This window comes from Hemicordylus capensis, chromosome 1, assembly GCF_027244095.1.
Source record: "Hemicordylus capensis ecotype Gifberg chromosome 1, rHemCap1.1.pri, whole genome shotgun sequence".
Classification (NCBI taxonomy): Eukaryota; Metazoa; Chordata; class Lepidosauria; order Squamata; family Cordylidae; genus Hemicordylus; species Hemicordylus capensis.
In genome coordinates this window covers 268,033,670-268,053,698 of record NC_069657.1, presented here as the reverse complement: position 1 = coordinate 268,053,698, position 20,029 = coordinate 268,033,670, and the positions used below count along the sequence as shown (strand labels likewise).

The window sequence follows — 20,029 nt, the reverse complement described above, 5'->3', positions numbered from 1 at the left end:
AACCCGAGAACCATGGGGAGGGGCTGCTTCCCTCAATGCCTCGAGTGTGATTCGAAGTGGCTTCGCTCAACATTTACCCCACAGCATGAAGCCATGTGTGAATAACTCCCTGGTGTTTGGGTGCTTTTGTGCAAGAGTGTATGTACTTCAAATAGCCCACGAAGTGCTAGTTAGATTGTAAACACGTTGCCTGACCTCTTCTGATTTAGAGAAGCTGCGAGTAAGCTGATACTAAAAGCATCAGCTTCTTTGAAGATGGATAGTTCAATCATTTGTGTGAAGTGTAACAGGTACAATGGATCATATGGAAACCCTAAAGCAGGGGTGGGGAACCTTGGCCCTCCAGCTGTTTTTGAACTACAACTCCCACCATCCCCAGTGGCTGGGATTGATGGGAGTTGTAGTTCAAAAACAGCTGGAGGGCCAAGGTTCCCCACCCCTGCCCTGAAGAGTTTGAGAAGACCCCAGGGCATTATGTTGGACACTCCTGTGCATAGGAATTCTTGAGAGTATTGTACAAAATCTAAAATACAGTCAATGCACTTTGGAAATTTTTTTAAATTATTTGCTTAGAAAGAGCTGAAACTGATTTGAGAGGGCTGCTGCTGCCATCTTGTGGTTTGTGTCTGTCTGCTTATGTGTAGCTTTTGAAATGGCTGAAAGAAAGCAGCAGGAGTCGAAATCTATTTATTTAGATTTATTATTTATACATTACTGTTTAATGTATGATATTATACATTATTTATACATTACTGATTTAAATGTATTTAACTCACTATTTATACATTACTGATATAAATTCAGGATACCTTTAATCGAGTTTATCACTTGATAACTTTCTTGTTTCCATCTTGAGCTCCGGGAGTCCAGAAATCCACATTGCTTCAATCAATTGCATGCTTGACTGTGAAGTACCAAGTTGACAACTCAGAGGTTTCGAGTGTTGTCTGTCTTGGTTTTGTATGAAAAGGTCACAGTAGTGGTACCTCACAGTGTCAAAAAGCAAATGTTCCTCAAAAGGAAATGTTCATATTCCTTTGGGCCTTCCGTCAGTGGGCCTGCAATCTCCACCTTGTCCTTTGAACCTTTCAGTCCTGAAATCTTCTTGGTTCAGGACATCTTTGTTTGCCTGGATTCTCTTGATGCCATTGGCTGCAAAAATGGGACTAAGCAGGCAAAAATGTCATGGCCCTTCTAGTGGCCAATGCTTGATGATGATGATGATTCATTACATTTCTGTACCATTTTCCCTTAAATTTTGCTGTTCAATGACCGAATAAACTTATCTATCTATCCTTCCTTAAAAGTTCTTAATAATAAAAACTATCTGTGTAATATCCTAGTAGCTTGTCTATGCTATAATCCTGTTTGCCAAAGCTCCTTGTTGCCAGACCAGACTTGCAAGCCATTTGCAACAGAAAAGTGTATTTTGGAAACCTATGACCGAGTGGGTCAAAAGAAAATGGAGCCTCTAAGTATGGGTCCTCAACAAAATTTTATAGTATATCCCTGGTGTGCATGTGTTACCTGAAACTGTGCCTGAGCATGGTGGAAGTTTTAAGCACCTTTTCCCCCAGAAGCAGAAGGGTTTGTGACTGTCTTGAAGAAGTATTCTTCAATATGAGAAATTTTGTATACTTTTTGTTCAAGCACTCCTTCCCCCCCAGCTCCTTACCATTGAATTCCATTAGCTCCACACACCTGGTTATCTGTTTACTGCCTCTGAGTCCATAAACATACTGCTCCATTGCATTCCATTGAGGCAATTTTGGAGGAATATTGCCCCTTTGAGTTTCCCCTCGTATCTGTGGGTTACCCTGGATCTGCTGGTACCTCCTTCTCACCCACAGGTGCTTTCATTATGCATCTATAAAAAGACAACATTTCCAGCTCTTTCAGAAATAGATATGAGATAATTTAATAGGAAATCAACACTTATAGATACTTATATATCTATGTAAGGAAATTAGTACTTATAGACGGGCAGTGCTTTCAAAAATGAGGGAAGAAGAAGAAAGTAAGTGTGTGTGTGTGTGTGTGTGTGTGTGTGTGTGTGTGTGATGACTTGAAGAAGAATGGAGATCATTCTCTTCTCAACATTTCTTTCTGTTTGACAGAGGTGGAATGGAAAAGTTCAGGTTTCCTGCATAAGGTAGTGATGATAGGCAGAGAGATGGTTCCAGGATTTCTGAGGCAGTAGTTTTACACAACCACTTCCATGTGTTCTGTTTTAAAACTAAATTTGCCTGTAACTCACAAAAGCAGAAGTTAGACCTCCCTCTGGGAAACACATGCATTGGCAGATAATCCAGCTCACTTTACCTCTGTGTACCTGGTAGCACGCTACTCTACAATGAGCAAATATCAGAAGTGTGTGGTTTAATTAGAGTCGGATTACTTCGAGCTCACTGCCTGTCTCTGTGTAAATAGGGCGCTAGAGGTCAGAAAGTACTAAGTATCTTAAAGGTCTCCTTGCATAATGTGAAAAGCTATGGGAGATAGCTGACCTTTGTGTAGACAAAAGAATTAGGAAAAACTGAGTCATCGTCATTTGGAACCATTACAATTAATCTTTTAAGCAGAAAGTTCAATTTTTAACATGGCTAATGATCATTGTTTGGTCACAGCCCAGGCTGCTCAGGCTAGGTTTTCTACTTTCTCAGCTCAGAATCAGGTGTGACCACTTACAATGGACATCATAGATATAGACTTAGATATCAGGGCTGGCTTTGGAGGTGTGTGAGCTGTGCAACCAAGCTGTGCAACCAAACATGGCGCTATGTTTTGGGGTGCCACACACACAGATGCCACCTGGAGCAAAAACACTTGCATTTTTCACTCTGTGTGTGTGTGTGCCAATGTCAGTGTTCGCACAGGGTATTGGTTAGCTTACAGCTGACCCAGAACAAGAACAAAAGGAAAATGAATATCCATCACTTCCTGAATCTGGGGATCAGCTGCCATAATGTTCTCCATGTTTCTCAGGCAGAACAGAATCCTGAAATTTCACATTATCAGAAGTGATCTGATGCAGGATTTGGCACTGCTGCCAATACTGGAAAATATTCCTGTGAGGATCCCTCATCAGACAAAAAACATGTGGCACCTGGAGATGCATCATCTTTGGGCAGCAGGTCATCTTCCTGGAGAGAGTTCTGCATGTGTCTTTCTGTTCCCACCCCCACCCCAGAGAGTTCCTAGGTAAAACCTGTGGGGAATGAGGGAGGGAGGCAGGCAGGCATCATTTCTAAGCTTTCTAGATCAATCTTCTCAGGCCAGTGAAATGTAGACGAACCAGGCATGGCTCTTTCTTTAGTAATGTGTGGTACCTTTGACATATGTGCTCACCAGTGTTCCCTGTAACAGGGATCCCCAGATGTTGCTGGAGCACAACTCCCATCCTCCCCAGACACAATGGCCTTCGGCTGTGGATGCTAGAAGTTGTGGTCAGCAACATCTGGTAATTCTTCTTACAGGGAACACTGGTGAGCACAGGTGAAATCAGCCACATGGATAGGAAGCCATACCTCCCAAGGCATGGTTTGTGGCAGCACCTTGTTGGACAACAGCACACAAGAACAGCACGGCAGTATTATGGCCCACATTTTAAAATCTCCAGTTAGGTTTTTTTAGATCTCTTTAATGCGTAAAATAAAATAAAATAAAATAAACAACGGATCTTCCAGAATTGAGCAAACACATTTCAGTGTCCAAACACCATTATCAATGCTCTGTTGATAATGGCGTTTGGACATTGAAACGTGTTTGCTCAGTTTTTGAAGTTGATAATTTTATTCTATTTTATGCATTAAAGAGGTCTAAAAAAATTGAAGTATGCGTATATCATTGCTGTTATATTGTCTTAATCTCCAATTACTTACCCAAGCTATTCAGGGTTTATTAAAAATAAATAAATAAGGGCTGACATGATGCACAGTGTCGACCAAGCTGTGAACTGCATCAAGGTAGCTGCTGCCATTTCATAAGGCAGCCCCGACGTAATTGAGAACAAGCAGTTGTGCAAGTAGCGCTGCCATAGTTCTTCCCATGGTGGTGAATCGGCATAACCTCAGTAGCAGTGCTTGTGCAACCGCTCATTCTCAACAGCATCGTGGCTGCCTTGTGAGTCTGAAGCAGCCTTGACATAGTTTGCAGCATCACTGAGATGCTGTGCCTCATGTCAGCCAATGATAATAACCATAAATAATAATTCAGTCTTTCCAAGATATTCTAAAACTCCACCGTCAACAAGAGCAAAATGAAAGAAAGTAGCAACCAAACACAGAAATTCAGATGTTTGACTATGTAGAAGGCTACAGTTTTGGAAGGAAATATTGTATTTCCATGTTTTCGATTGTGTTCTAACTGTTGAGGCCATTCATTCTTGCATAAAAACTTGTTTTGAAATAATGTCTGATCTGATGAGGAAGCAGGGCGTAGCTAGAGGAGAGGGGGCCCAAGTTCACCCTCTCCCCGGTGGTCCCTCGGCATGAGGGAGATAATGAAGAAAATGGAGAAGGGTGGAGTTGCTGGGTGGAGTTGCTCAGGAGCTGGGGGCCCTGGTTCTTTGAACCCATCCACTCAATTATAGCTACACCCCTGTGAGGAAGATTACTCCGTGTACATAGAAAACACAGCATGCACAGCTCTAAAGGGCTCATCTGGGAGTGCCCCTAAGTCTTGTGTAGGAATCAGCATACAACTTTTCATAATTTCATACAAATGAGTCAAATCAGTGTCTACTGCAAGGCATTTCCAGGGTGCAATGCCAGGCACAAGGCCAACTGCAGGGTGCCATTTGAGGCACTGCAAAATACAGCAGTGATAGAGCCTGCCTTTGGACATCATCCAGCGCCTGCAGTCCTCCTCACCAGCAAGAGATGCCTCTGCTGTTTACTTAATTTGTCATCCTTCATCCCATACCCGGAATTTGGAGCAGGAATCTTTCTGCCCTGAGGGTGCCATCCTCTAATGCCTTTAGATGCTCTGGTCAGTGACCGCAATAAAGTCTGTCTAATGCTTATAGCGTCATTTCTTGTAAAAGTACTATTGGGTTTTGAGATCAAAGCTGGACACGAAGGCGTCATTTTAATAAGTGGAGTGCATTTTGGAATATCAAAGGGAACAAAAATAACGAGCTAAGTTGCTGTCAAGTATTCCCTAACTCCACAGTAGAGTGCATGGTCGGGTACAGGTGGTCGCAGGTGAAGCCCCTGGCATCTCCAGGCGGGGCGAGGAGAGACCCCTCTCTTTTAACCTGGAGAGCTGTTGCCGGCTGTCCTTAATAGTACTGAGCTAGATGGGCCAATGGGCTGACTCAGTGTAAGGCAGCTTTGTATGTCTATAGTCCTATAGAACTTACTTTAAAAACAAACAAACATGTTCCTTCAGTCTCCATAAGGTGGTTACATTTCTCAACCTAACTTCCAGGCTTACCACATTGTTCCCAGATCTTCCATGCTTCTTGATATCATGTCCAATGACACAAATAGGGTTGCCATGTCCCCTGGAATTTAGGGTAGCCCCCGGATTTTGGCTCCTCCACCCAGCTGCTAAATTCCATCTGGATTTACATGGATTTCAAATGTGCTGCCCGGATTGCCTGGATTTTACTCTGGATCTGATCACATGGGAGGGCAGAGGAGGAGGGGAAAGTCTACAAAGCTGTAGATTAAATAAAATGCAAATTAGTTGCCACATAATTTGCATAATGTACAAATTAGGCCACCGGGTTTGGGAAGCTTGAACATGGCAACTCTAGACACAAAAGAGTTGAGGGTCAGGAAGGACATGGAACAGAGGATAGGAATAAATGTACAGTTTTCTCAAAGGCGGTAGGTAGGAAGTGCTGGGACCAGTGCTCTTTAACTTGTTGATAAATGATCTAGAAGTTGGGGTAAGCAGCAAAAAGGCCAAATTTGCAGATGACACCAAACTATTTAGTGTAGTGAAATCCAAAACAGATTGTGAGGAGCTCCAAAAGGATCTCTCCAAAGTGGGGGAGTAGGCGACTGTAACTGATTACAGCCTTTGTCTCAGAGCAGCTCACGTGAGGGGGGGAAAGTGCTGAATCCTTCCTGGCGAGCTGCCTGGCTGGGCTCCTCATAAAACTAATCTATGTTTCTGGTAGATTTAAAATGCTGCCACCAGCACCACCCCTCTTATCGACAGAGCTTGAACCTCCCTGGGCTTGAGGTGGAATCCCAGGGAAAACTCTCTTTATTTTGCTATTGGATAAGTACAAACACCTTCCATGTGTAGGTCTACACGTGATAAGAAAACGGATAGCCACTGAGTGCTTGAGGGCGCTTTTGCATCAGAGAAATCCCCTTTCCGCCCTCCCTTTTTCTTGAGTTAAAAATCCAACTCTGAGAAGCTTGTAAAAAGAAAATAACCAAAACCCAGTTTTGTTCAGTTGCTACAGACTGCTTCCATCTGAGGCTTTTAGGCTTTAAATACACTCAAAAATACTTAGTAGGTTACAAACATAGGTTGCCTTAGGCTTCAGTTTCAGGCTGCAGTTAGGCATGCTTAAAAGTTTACAGAGTCTTTTGCAACGCCCTAAGTGGATTGAGCATAGGCTAGTGTATCTTATTTTAATTATGTTGCAAGTAAATAACAGTGTCAGACTCTCAGGGAATGAGGTGGGCTCCCAGCCCTTCTTAAGCTCCAGAATGACTGGAGCAACCCCAAAAGGGTCAGCTTCAGGGACAGCCAGGGGAGGAGGTGAGCTTGTCACCTGAGTCCTCCTCCTGGCTTGCTGCATTCAGCCAGTTTCCTCTCCTGGAGAGCTCCTGGCTCCCATATGCAGAAGCAGCTCCTTATCATCAGCTGCCTTGTCTATAAATACCCCAGTGCAGAGCTGACAGGGTTTAAAGCCTACTTCCAGCCCCGCCCCCTTCCCGACCTTGCTTCCTGTTTCCTGCCACACGCAACCTAGCTGTTTCCTCAGTGTTTCCTGCAGCTCTCCCTGTCTTGCCCTCTCAGCCGCATTGGGATCTAACCAGCCTGGGCCCTTCCCATCCCCCCTGCCCCCTAAAGGGGATGAAAGCCTCAGAGGAGGGATGCCACACCCTTCTCCAGCCTCTACAGGACCACCCAAGCGACCAGATAACATGACATCCCGACAAATAGTAGCACTGTATCAGGAATATGCAAAGCACACTCACAAAGAGATATATGTTTCTAACACAAAATCTGACTAACAAACTGTCCCCTGTGCTGAATCCCCTTTTCCTTGAAAACTCACCCAACACCTGATGAGAATTAAGCTCCCGCAATCCTGCCTTTCAAGGATCTGCAGTTATTCCATGTGAGAAACCTCCATGCTGGCTTTGACCATGAGGGAGCAAAAACTCCATGCCCCTCACTATGCCTTTCTGCATGCACTTCTCCAGCACAGACCACCCTTCTTGTTCCTAGAATTCCCACCAACAGCTCTCTAGGTCCCACCCACCTGGTGTACTGATTGGCTGCCCTGGAGTTCACCAGCCTGTCAGTTGAGACAAGGGTTCACTCCCTGTTAACTCTTTAGAGGGAGGGGAGGCTGATCACTATCGCGACAAAATAGCAAATGCTGTTCAATGTAAGCAAGGGTAGTGCATTTTGTTTTCCTGTTTTGTTTTTGGCCTGAATCCAAAACACCCCCATTTTGTTCTTTGTTCAAAACCAGCCAATCCGAAACATCCCAATTTTGTTCTTTGTTCAAAATTGCAAAATCTGAATCTGAAACATTTTGGATTTTTAAAAATGGCCCCAGGGAAAAACTAGTGGGTGGGGGGTGGTAGTGCCCAATGGGTGGAAACTACCACCCAAATTTCAGAGGAATTGGGCAAAGGGCTGGGTTTTGGTGAATTTTTGAAGTATAGGATTTTTCCCATAGGGAAGAATGGAGGTTTTAGCATAAGTATATCTTCATGTTGGGGGAAAAGGGGTGGCCCAGAGCAGAGTAGGGTGGGTGGTAGTGCCCAGTGGGTGCAAGGAAGCTGCCAGAATTATTTCAAAGGAATTGGGCAGAAGGCTGTGTCTGTAAAGTTCTTCCCCATAGGGAATGATGGACCTCCATAATTCCTGCCCCATAACTGCACTTGGGGGGCACCAGGGTGGCCCAGAGCAAGTGGTGGTGTAGAGCACATAGGGTGCCAACCACCCCCATGGGTTGCTAACCCATGGGGTACTGGGTTCTGTTGTTTCTGAGATGTTTTGAGTGTAGATGTTTTGAGTGTCTGGTAGCATATGAGAGTGGATTCATGGTTTGTCATTGAAAATCTCGTATGCTACCAGAGAATCTACACTTAGAACACCTCAGAAACAACATAACCTAGCACCCCATGGATTAGCAACCCATGGGGGTGGTTGGCACCCTATGTGCACTACACCACCACTCACTCCCGGCCACCCCAGTGCCCCCCAGGTGGAGTTATGGGTCTGCTGAAACCTCCATTATTCGCTTGGGAGGGACCTTAAAGAAGCGTAAACTTCCAACAATTCCTAAGAAATCAGCCCTTTGCTCTATTCCTTTGGAATCTGGGTTGTGGTAGGCACCCCTTGGGGCACTGCCACCCAACCCACTGTTTTGCCCCTCAGGCCCCCTTTGTGCCCCGAATCTGTACCAAAAACATTTCAACTTCAGAAATTCTTTAAAAATCAGCCCTTTTCCCAATTCCTTTGGAATCTGGGTGGCAGCAGGCACCCATTGGGGCACTACCACCTGAACCACTCTTCTGCCCCTAAAGCCCCCTTTCTGCCCCCAATCCACCCCAAATAACATCAACATCACACATCAACAACAGCAGAGCTTTGGGAAAAATCAGACAGATTTCCAAAGGTCATGCACATCCACATCCCCCCCTGCCCGAAATGCAATTGATCTACACACAACAGTGTGAAACAACAACAATGACATGCACACTGCCCCACTGGCCAATGAGGGTAAAATTTACCCTTAAATTTGCTTAAAAGGAATGAGGAGGCAATTGCCAGCAGATCAGCCCATGCTTTCACTGGCCAATCTGCGGGCTGGAAGGGCTGGAAATTCAAACAAATGTCAAAACTCAAAATGGAGACTGAAGGAGAAAGACTTTTTGCGATTCCAAAATGGAGTTCCCAAACAGCCGAAACAACAAAACGTTTTGTATCCGAAACAGGGACGTTTTGTTTGGGCTACAAAATTTTCTGTTTTGAGCACTGGGTGTTTTGTTTTGGCTACAAAACAGCCCAAATGGCCTGTTTTGTGCACAAAACGTTTTGTATCCAAAACGAAACGGACATCCCTAAGCAAGAGTAATGTGATGTATAATGGGTCAAAAAAAACCCAAATTCACATATACACTGATGGGGTCTGAGCTGTCAGTGACTAACCAGGAGAGATATCTTGGGGTTGTGGTGGAAAGCTTGTTGAAAATATTGACCAAGTACACTGCAGCTGTGAAAAAGGCTAATTCCATGATAGGGATCATTAGGAAGGGGATTAAAAATAAAAATGCTCATATTATAAAGCCCTTATACAAATCTATGGTGTGGCCACATTTGGAGTACTGCATGCATCTTAAGAAGGATATTGTAGAACTGGAAAGGTGCAGAAGAGGGCAACCAAGATTATCAGGAGCCTGGTGCACATTCCTTTTGAGGCAAGGTTGTAGCATCTGGGGCTTTTTAGTTGGGAAAAGAGGCGACTATGGGGAGATATGATAGAAGTGTATAAAATTATGCATGGAGTAGAGAGAGTAGGCAGAGAGAAATTTTCCTCCTTCTCTCACAACACTAGAACCAGAGGTCTTCCCATGAAACTGAAGGCCAGGAAATGTAGGACCGACAAACAGGAGTACTTTTTTACACAGTGCATAACCTATGGAATTCTCTGCCACGGGATGTGGTGATGGCCACTAGTTTGGATGGCTTTAAAAGGGGCTTCAACAAATTCACGGAGGGCAGGTCTATCAATGGCTACTAGTCTGGTGGCGATAGGCCACCTCTAGCCTCAGGGGTAAGATATCTCTAAATACCAGTTGCAAAGGAACAACAGTAGGAGAGAGGGCATACACATACCTCTTGCCTGTCAGCTTCCCAGAGGCATCTGGTGGGCCACTGTGTGAAACAGGATGCTGGACTGGATGGGTTCCGGGCCTGATCCAGCAGGGCTATTCTTATTTTCTTATATCCTTTGAACTCTGCACTGCTCAGGCATTAATAATAGCTGCAGTGGGGATGAAACAAGAGCAGACAGGGAGGTCTCACTTCTGAGGTTTTTGAAGGGCGAAAGGTTTCTTGGGTGAATTCCAACATCAGCCACACTCCCTTCTTAGGTTTCCCCCCTTATGGAGCTGTATCTGGAAGTATCCACAAACTGAGCTGGAGATTTGATGGGTGGGGAGAGGGATCTAGTGTTACAGACTGCCATCACCACTCATTCCCCCAGGGCAGAGTAAATGCCAGACCAAACACATACACCCCCATCTCTGAGGTGCTAGAAATTTCACACCACCCCTGCATAATAGCCTCTAACAGCACAGGTGGCCAAGAAAAGCGCCACAGTGCCGAGAACAGGTAAAACAGGTATCATGAAAAAACGACTACTGCTATTCAAATGGCTACCCAATTTCTGCTGATATATTTTATGGGATTTAGAGGCAGAGGGTGAGTAAGCCTCTTCCATCATCTTTCATTACCAGAGACATTTACGTCAAAGCAAGCTCCTTATTCTTTGTTGCTGATCTGCTCTCACAGCTTATGCCCCTCTCAAAGTAATAATCCTTCCTTGGTGACATCACAATGATTGCCCCAGTGACCAATGTGATGTCACAAAAAGATTAGGACCAGAAGTGAGAAATAAGCTGTGAAACCCCAAGGAACTCCAAAGAGAACAAATGTCTGTCATTATGTAAATGTCTAGTAATTATATAAATGTGTTAAAAATAAAACATAGAAATAAAATGTAGTAGAAGAAAGATAACTATCAGAATTGCTGGTGAAGATAGCTGACATGAGGAGGAAAATTACTCAATGTCTAACTTGTTCTTTTAATTTCAATGGGACTACTCTGAGTAATTTTCCTCATGTCAGCTGATACTTTCAAAAGAAGTAGTTCCTCAAGAACAAGTGGCTGCTTCAACGCAACAGTTCTAACATACAAATTAAAATCTGCATATATAATATTTTCTTCCAAAATTCTTGCCTTCTATATAGTCTTTTATCCGTGGCAAAAATCCTTAGACGGTAACTTTGTTACCACTGTTAAACAGACAGTTCCTCAGTGGCTTCTTGAACATGGTTCTTCCTCAGTAGACCCATTAAATTTAATGACATTCTGAAAACTGCAGCCATCTTCCTGAGCTGTGTATAGGTGCAATTAGACAGTAGTATATTGCTGTGGGTGGCAGCCTGCTGCAAGATATTTTGACAGCCCTCACTCCCACCACTGGCCTCTGCAGACTGGGATCTTCAGACTGGGCCACAGATATATGAGTCCCATATATCTGTGCCATAGTTAATGTGTTACCTTCACTAGATGGAGTAGTAGTATATATACTCTCACCAGAATCCATCTCTTTGGTTACAGGTAGATGTAACTAGATGCTCCTTGCTGATGTCCAGCCACACGGACAGCTGGCTCACAAGGTCTCGCCCTTGGCTCATACCTTATAACATCTGTGCTGTGAAGGGTAAGGAAAGTTCACCACTGTTTGACCTGGTTAAAATATGAATCTGAACTTCATATATCAAAGCTAACTCCCAGCACTTAATTTTGTTCTTATGCTTTGCTATATCATAAAGAGAGTGCATAGTTTCAGGAACTGGGCGGAGGAAATTGACACCCCTGCCTAAGAATGCCTGAGAAAACCCGGGGGGGGGAGAGGTCCCCCCACACACCGCTTTCACCTCTCTACCCCTACCACACAACCTTGATTTTGGGAGATGGAGGAAGAAGGAAGTACAGAAGGATACACATACTTAAACTGAGAAGATGGGTTTATCCTCTGGCATTTTGTTCTTCCCCATGTTCCCAAAGGCAGAGTTGTGGGGTAAGGACATTGCATTTCCAGGGCTTCCCCCCCTCACTGTCATCAAGGAGCTGCAACATTTTCACCTCACCAGAACCCATCTCTTTGGTTACAGAAAGAAGAGGTAAGTTGCTCCTTCATTTCAGCTCTGATAGGCTTCAATGTGTTTGGAGCAAGCCCAGATCTTGGTTACACAGGAAAGTGCATTATACCAAGTCAGACCATGGATCCATCTAGCTCAGTACTACACTGTCTGGCAGTGGCTCTCCAGAGTTTCTGTTGGACATTTTCCGGCATTTTCCTGGGATCTTCTGCAGGTGTCCTACCATACAGCTACCTCCCTCCTTAGAGAAGACAACCTACCCCACCTCTTGTTCCACCCAGGTCAGTCACTCCAGGCATAGGTAGGGAGAAGAGAGAAGAATCCCAGACTTCACTGTCCTCCTATCCATCAGAGAGGCCTTTGTTATGGACGGAGCAAGGGACGCATTTTTTCTACAATATTTATCCCAGCTTAGTATGTAAGTATTATCACAGTTTTAAGTATATAATGCGATAACAGATGTAGTGTCCAAGTACATGCAAGTTGCAACCAGATTCTGGGTACCATCACTAGTCTCCCCCTAAAAGTCCTAAATGGGGAAGAAAGCATGGAAAGGATGAGGGCAAGGGTGTCCCTTTCAAGAGCCAACCATGCCCATTGCTTGCTTTGCCTCTCTGCCCAAATCTTCAAGTAGAAACTCTTGGCTGCACTCAACATCTTTCTGATGTGAGCCCAGACTCATTTCCCCACTAACTTATTTTACAAAAGGAATGTGTAGCCAGAGCTGGAGAATAGTAATGGAGATGATCTGTCAGGTGGCCCTCTTCCCTCTCAAGTGTCCCCTAATACATGGGGCTTATTCAGTCCAGGACAGTACAACCATGCCTTCCCCCCTCCAGCCCCCATTCAGATAAGTTTTGTGCCTGGTACACATCAAGCACGATTTCTCCTTCCGTTTGTGAATGAGAAAGCTATGGAATGTGTCAAAAGAATAGGAGAGGGGGAGGGAAGTGATACCGGTAAGGTGATACTTTTCTTAGTAGAAGCAGGTCACACGTCTGAGGGCTTGAATGGTGCTTGCTGGCTCTTTCTCCATCATCAGTACCTTTTTGTTCCTTGCCTGGGATTTGCTGGGTAGTAGCATGCCTCTTTGCCTGGCTCCATAGAGAGCCTACAGGAATTTGGACAGAGTGGTACAGACATCGCCGACCACGACCAAATCGCGGACTATCCCTTTCAGTGCAGTCTTATGACCAAGAACCCATATATTAAAGAAGGGGATAGACCAAAATCTGGACTTCGTTCTAGCTGAAGCACGGCAGAAAGATATTGCAAGGCAATCAAGCAGAGCTTACGGTGATTACATCTTAGGACCGAATTTGTTCTTTGGAACCAAAGGTAAGAAAGGTTTGTGTGAAATTTTGAAAGCAAACTTGACTTTGTACTTCTAAAGTTTGCATTGTATAGTGAGAACCACTTTTTGAACCTATTTGGGCAGTATGTGTATGCTATTTGTTTTTTGTAAAGTGCAACTTTTAACCTCACATTAGCTTGTGTAGATTAATGATATATCCCCCAGAAAAACTCCAAAGTACCCAACTGGCACTGGATTCACAGAGGTCTGTTGATAATGCAACCCATCTCTGAAATGTTTGGGAAAGAATAATTAAGAAAACAAACACACCAAGGCTGGATTCCTAAGCAGCCTTACAAGGGACTCGGGAGTGCACCCAACTGAACAGTCTAACACAGGATGAGGAAAATGAGGACTCAGAGTAGTCCCATTGAAATGAAAAGGACCATTTAAGCAATGCCCAACTTGTCCTTTTGACTACTTTGAGTAATTTTTCTCCTCATGTCAGCCAGTGGAATTTATTTCTGAGCCAATATGCATACAAATACATTCTTAATTATTATGGGACCTAAGGATAATATAATATTTATCAGACTAATTCTCAAGTTCTGCCGGGCCTTTGTTTTTTTTCCTTTTTCACTTTAAATTTAAACTCTGTTTTAATAATTACAGTTATGATATAATACCTCTCACCCAGTATTGTGTGTTTTAAAAACAGCCCACTATGTGGCTGAGAAGATTTTAAAATGCATTCTGTTTGTTCGAATAATGCTTTCTATACGACTGAAAAATGTCTACTTCTGCATTTTCCCCGTTAAAGAGCACTGTATACCTTAAAAGCTTGCAGACCTTTATCAAGAGCAGTCTAGATACCACCTTCCTACTTTGTATCCCTGCTAACTGGGCAAAGAGGCATCTTTAAAGTGGTGACTCTCTTTCTATTAAGCAGGAGGAGAGCAACTGGCCCTGTCCAGCCCCAGCACAGCATCCCTCCAGTGCAGGTGTCTACCTTGTACTTCTTTTTAGACTGTGAGCCCATTGGGGGAACCATTTTCTCCTTAGTATATTTCTAAGTAAACCACTTGGAGAACTGTAGTTCAAATGCCTAGTAGTAGTAGTAGTAGTAGTAGTAGTAGTAGTAGTAGTAGTAGTAGAAGTAGTTTCTGGGAGAAACATAACAAAAATCTGTCTCTGTACTAAAGTAAACCTTATCAGTTCAAAGTTAACGTCTTTCATAATGTGTATGATTTGACTGACCAAATGTTCTGAGAAGTTTTCCTTGGATCTGACATGGTAGGAAATGTGATTGCAGATGTTCATGATAGTCTCTATGTTAGCATGTGGGTCAGTTGGCACTGGTGTCACTCACTGAGTTTTCTTATTGCTGGTTGCAGGTGTGACCATATTTCAGCCAAACTGCATTCTGCCTTCATGCTGTCCCTTTCAATCAGCACCTTGCTTCTGTCACTTTGTTCCTTAAACGTTGGAGGCTGTGAGAACTATGATGACCCCAAGAAGAACCTGAGAACAGAGTTTGCCCTTGCTCTATACCAACGCTTAGCAGAACTTGATAACAGAACAAACCTGGTCATTTCCCCAGCAAGCATTTCTCTTTCCTTGGGACTTCTGCAGCTTGGAGCTCAAGGAAATACCTTTGCACAACTGAAGAATGCTCTGGGATACAGCACTCATGGTAAGGCACCATCTGAGAAATTGCTTCTCTCTGCATGGCTTAATAAAGTAGTAAAATTAACTTGCAGCTTTGATAGGCTCCAGAGGATATGTATATAATACAAACAAACTCCTGCAGATTTTCTCCCTCTTAATGGTATATTTCCCAAGTTAGGTCTAAGATTTCATTTCATATTAAAAATGTATAAGCTGCATTTCTATTAAAATAACATTTAAAACAGTGCTCAGAAATAAACACAATCGTATCAGCAATAAAAGCAGCAGGAACAATAAATAATTAAGATCTCATAGGAGCAGAAGCAAAAGACGATTTAAAGTTAAACAATTAAACCTGAAAAAGCAGTAATAAAACAATACAATTATAAAACAACTAAGAGCCATTAAAAGCTTTTCTGCACAAGTGAGTTTTAACTTGTCTCCTGAATGGTAAAAGAGATGGTTTCTTCCTTACTTGTCAGGATAGGCGTCCAACAACAAGGCTCCACCATTGAGAAGGTCCTCTCCTGGCTCATCACCTGATTGATTTCACCAGGCAGGGGCACCTGGAGGAGGGCATCAGATGCATATCTCTTCAGCTACCCTGAACCCAAGCTGCGTAGGGCTTTCATGGCTAAAACCAACACCTTCATTTGAGCCCACAAATGCACCGAACAGATCCTTTAAGATCAGTGCTATATTGTCACAATGGCAGCTCCCAGTCAAAGATCTGGCTGCCATGTTCTGAACCAGCTGAAGCTCTGAACTGTCCATAAGAGCAACCCCAGAAACAAGACCTCACAGTAGTCTAACCTGGATATTACAAGAGCTTAAATGTAGTACTGTATTCTTTTTCCAGATATAATGCGATATTCCTTTTGTATGTTGTTTTTAAGAGCTATTTCAGCAGTTCATGGACATGCATGTTTCACTGCTGTTTTTCATATGTTCCTGTGCCCAGTATCCTGTACCTTAGGGGTGTGCATTTTGGAATTTTCTTGTTTCGATTTGTATCCGAATCGAAACATTCCCGTTTTGTTTTGTACCCAAATTTTCTGAATCCGAATCAGCCCTGTTTTGTTTTGTAGCCAAATTTTCCGAATCCAAATCCGAATCAATTTGGATTTTTAAAAAGGGTCCCAGGGCAAAAAGAGTGGGTGGTGGTGGTAGCGTCCAATGGGTGGAAACTACCACCCAAATTTCAAAGGAATTAGGCAAAGGGCTGATTTTTTTGGTGATTTTTTTTTTTTTTTAGTTTACATATCTTTAAGAATTTTCCCATAGGGAATAATGGGGATTCCAGCAAATGTATCACTTCAAATCAAGGGGAAAGGGAAGACCCAGAGCAGAGTGTGGTGGGTGGTAGTACCCAATGGGGGCAAGGAAACTTCCAGAATAATTTCAAAGGAATTGGGCAAAGGGCTGATCTTTTGTGATTTGTTGACGTTTACATGTCTTTAAGATTTCTCCCATGGGGAATAATGGAGGTTTCAGCAGCCCCATAATTCCACTTGGGGGGCACTGGGGTTGCCCAGAGCGAGGGGTTGTGTAGTGCACATAAGGTGCCAACCACCCCCCACACCCACAAGCCTGTGGGGTACTGGGTTTTGTTGTTTCTGAGGTGTTCATTGTAGATTCTCTGGTAGCATATGAGATTTCCAGTGAAAAACAAGAATCCACTCTCATATGCTACCAGAGAATCTACACTCAGAACACCACAGAAACAGCAGAACCCAGCACCCCATGGGTTAGCAACCCTTCCCCTGGCCAATGTGGGGTCAGTAAAGAGTGGGAAGAAGCAAAAGAGCCAATGGGGAACAAGGAGGGAATTGTCAGCAGGTCAGCCCATGATTTAGGTCACTGATCAGAAGGCTGGAAGGGTGGGAAATTCAAAGAGATGTCAAACACAAAGTGGAGACTGACTCAGAGATCACCACAAAATGGAGGTCCGAAACAACAAAATGTTTTGTAGCCGAAACAGGGACGTTTTGTTTTGTATACAAAACTTTTGGATCTGGAAAATGGGTGTTTTGTCTTGTCTACAAAACACCCGAAACAGGCTGTTTTGGGTACAAAACGTTTTGTATCTGAAACGTTTTGCACATCCCTACTGTACCTTTTCTGCAATGTAACTAAAACAGCTTTGCAGAAGGGCATAGGGGGTTTGTGGGGAGATGATTAGAGTGCCCCATTCCTCCATGCAGAAATGTGCCCCTTTCATTCTCCCCCTCCTAACTGACAATAGCATTGCCAGCTAACCCAGTGCTGATTAGATTTGGGGAGAAGCTCCATGGGTGCAACAGGAGATATATATGGCCTTTGGTTCCATTTATTCTCCGGACTGGAGTTGTTATAATCAATACTCATGATATTAAATCCCATATCATGTTTGACCTTAGCATTGGTTTTAGGTTGTGTTTGATGGATTGTTTCAGTCGCCTAAGCCACACTGGGCAGTTTATTTGGAAAACGGCTTATAGAATATGGCTACCATCCTGATGAACGAAGCATTCACATAAATAGCCCCTCTGAGCACACAGTGGGAGCACCCCCACAGCTCTGTCAGTTCCATTATGTGCATGTTTATGCTCAGTGGAGCCAGTGGAGACTTCTTCTGGAGCGCTCTCCTATGCTCCCAAGTCCTCTGTCACCCTCAGCAACGTGTTTCTGCTGCGACAGAGGGCTATATGGGGCACAAGGGAAGGGCTCACTGTGCATAAAGGAACTGATGGAGCTGCGGGAGCACAATCACTGGGTGCTTGGAGGTGCTATTTATGCATGCGCTTTGTTAGTCAAAATGTCAGCTGATATAAACCAACAGTGAGAACACTCTGAAAACAAAGTGAATAGGTGTCAACTACACGTGTCCTTAGTCTGGAACAGGAGATCTTAGTTTGAAATAGGAATGCTTGCTCTGGAGTAAAATAGCCTGTTCTAAACTAAGAAAAACAATGGATGCTACTCATAAATTTCAGATTGGTACTACCTGGAAACTGCTACTGTTGTGGTAGATTGATTGATTAAGTGCTGTCAGTCAGTGTCAATTCTTAGCGAGCACGTAGATAGATTCTCTCCAGGATGATCTGTCTTCAACTTGGCCTTTAAGCTCTCTCAGTGGGGCATTCATTGCTGTTGTAATTGAGTCCATCCACCTTGCTGCTGGACGTCCTCTTCTTCTCTTTCTTTCAACTTTTTCCCAGCTGAGATTAGTAAATCTAATCTACTAATAGTAAATTAGTAAATCATTTTTCACCTAGCCGTCAAGTAATGTTCTCCTTGCCTCCCATTTGCTATGTTTTTTGTTCTCTCCAGCTAAAGCTTATATAAATTGTCCATTGATGAATATAGATTGTAGAGCAGATGGTGGTTTCTAATGATCGGAATTGTCATTTCAGCAAAGAACTTCAACTATTTCTATCAAAATTCCATAAATGTCTGAAATATTTTGTTATTTCTGTTCCATTTCTGTGACTCAGTGGCAATCCACAGAGTTTTTATCTAATGTCTTGAGATATTCTCTCCACGCCAGCCACAAGCATACTCTGAAGCATCAGAGAATAAATCTTGGATGGTTCAGGATACTTAGGGGAGGGGAGCTTACCTTGCTTTTCTTGTGTATTTGGCTCTCTAACTTGAGCTGTCTACATTGTTTTACCTACTACTTTTTAGCTGCAAGTCCTATGGAACTGGTTCCTCTTTCCATTATACTTTTCTATTTTAGCCTGTCTAGATTTAGGGAAGCTGGTGTGTGTTGGGGCAATTGAAAATAGCTTTCTAGCTTCCTAGTTACATCAATCAGTTATTGAGATTAAATCTTAAATTCACAGGCAATGAGGGGTGTCTCAATAATGGCTCTCCCAACCTAACACATCTTAGACAAGCAGGCTGACGCTGAACCCAGAAAACACAGGTGAGGTGCATGCTGACCAGGATTCTAAGACTAGTTCCGTTTGTCAAAATCCACTGAAAGACAATACAGGTTTACTATGTCTTTTGAATTGGCCTTGGCAGTCTTTTTATACAAGCAGTGAATTATTGTTTGTTTTTTAGAGACTTTGGCTGGCATCCAGACTAAAATCACACTGGTGGAAGAGCATTTTTCATGAAGCAAAGTGAGGAAGAGTGATTTTTACTGATCCACTTTCCCTCTGCAATCACGTGTTTCCCCCCAAAATATGTCCCTGAAAGTTCCAAAATTCTCAAGGACATATCTGGGAGGCAAATTGGGTTTCAAAGTGGAGGGTCAAATAACTGAAAATCAGCCCTCCCCTCTTTCATGACAAAAAACATTCTTCTGCCAACATGACACTGGTCTGGATGTTGGCTACTGGCATTAATTATAGGAGTTAAACTCAGCAGATTTTTTTTTAAAAGTCCAGAAAGTCAGAAGGCTGTAAAACTGGAACGAGTATAAGCAATTGTCGATTCTCTGAAATGGCCTTCTAAAACTTATAGGGTTGTCAGTTAACTACATTTGATGGCATTCCTTCTTATCACTGTATTTCACTGTTGAATTGAGCAAACTGAGTGCCACAGGGACCTTTCTTATTCTTAGATCAGGGTGCGCTGGACTCCTTGCACACTGTCTACCAAGAAGTCACCAACTCAAGCCAAGGCCCCATCGCACAGCTGGCCTGTGTCCTCTTTGTGCAAGCCGGACTACTTCTCTCGCCTCAGTTTGTTCAACATGCTGCACTGTGGGCGAACACCACACTGCGGCAAGCTAACTTCAGTGAGCCCAACAGGACTACAGCTCAGATAAATGAATGGATTGCCACAAGCCTTGGAGGTAATATAACAACGACCCTTGCTAGAAGTTCTGACAGGCAGTTTTTAAATGCATGCGTGTTGCCAAATCACAGGGCACTCTCACTCTAGAACTCACTCTGAAAGGAGACATGCCACAAGGAGGCATTACAGGAGAGGTGGGCACTCACTTTCACTGTCTTTGCCCTTCCTCTTCTC

General features: G+C 43.5%; 1 protein-coding gene and 1 long non-coding RNA gene across 7 annotated transcripts in view; one reads left to right on the top strand and one right to left on the bottom strand.

Annotated features, from left to right (window-relative positions):
- Window positions 1-688: 688 nt before the first annotated feature.
- Window positions 689-11,762, bottom strand: LOC128340203 (uncharacterized). Of its 2 annotated transcripts, none has more exons than XR_008313517.1 (3): window positions 11,534-11,762; window positions 10,048-10,195; window positions 689-1,867 (listed from the first exon to the last, which is right to left on the bottom strand). It is a non-coding gene; the product is annotated as an uncharacterized LOC128340203 (long non-coding RNA). The 2 variants fall into 2 exon arrangements; XR_008313516.1 differs by lacking the exon at window positions 11,534-11,762 and adding an exon at window positions 10,668-10,732.
- The window catches only part of SERPINE3 (serpin family E member 3), a 22,447-nt gene continuing 13,980 nt past the window's right edge, over window positions 11,563-20,029 (top strand). For 2 of the 5 annotated variants that reach the window (XM_053285109.1, XM_053285104.1), the window contains exons 1-5: window positions 11,563-11,660; window positions 12,384-12,520; window positions 13,283-13,440; window positions 14,791-15,089; window positions 19,620-19,853. In XM_053285109.1, coding sequence (XP_053141084.1) covers window positions 14,828-15,089; window positions 19,620-19,853 — 496 coding nt within the window. In that variant the 5' untranslated portion in view covers window positions 11,563-11,660; window positions 12,384-12,520; window positions 13,283-13,440; window positions 14,791-14,827. Of the gene's footprint in view, window positions 11,661-12,383; window positions 12,521-13,180; window positions 13,441-14,790; window positions 15,090-19,619; window positions 19,854-20,029 lie in introns of all 5 variants that reach the window. The other 3 variants (XM_053285108.1, XM_053285105.1, XM_053285107.1) reach the window with 3 other exon arrangements.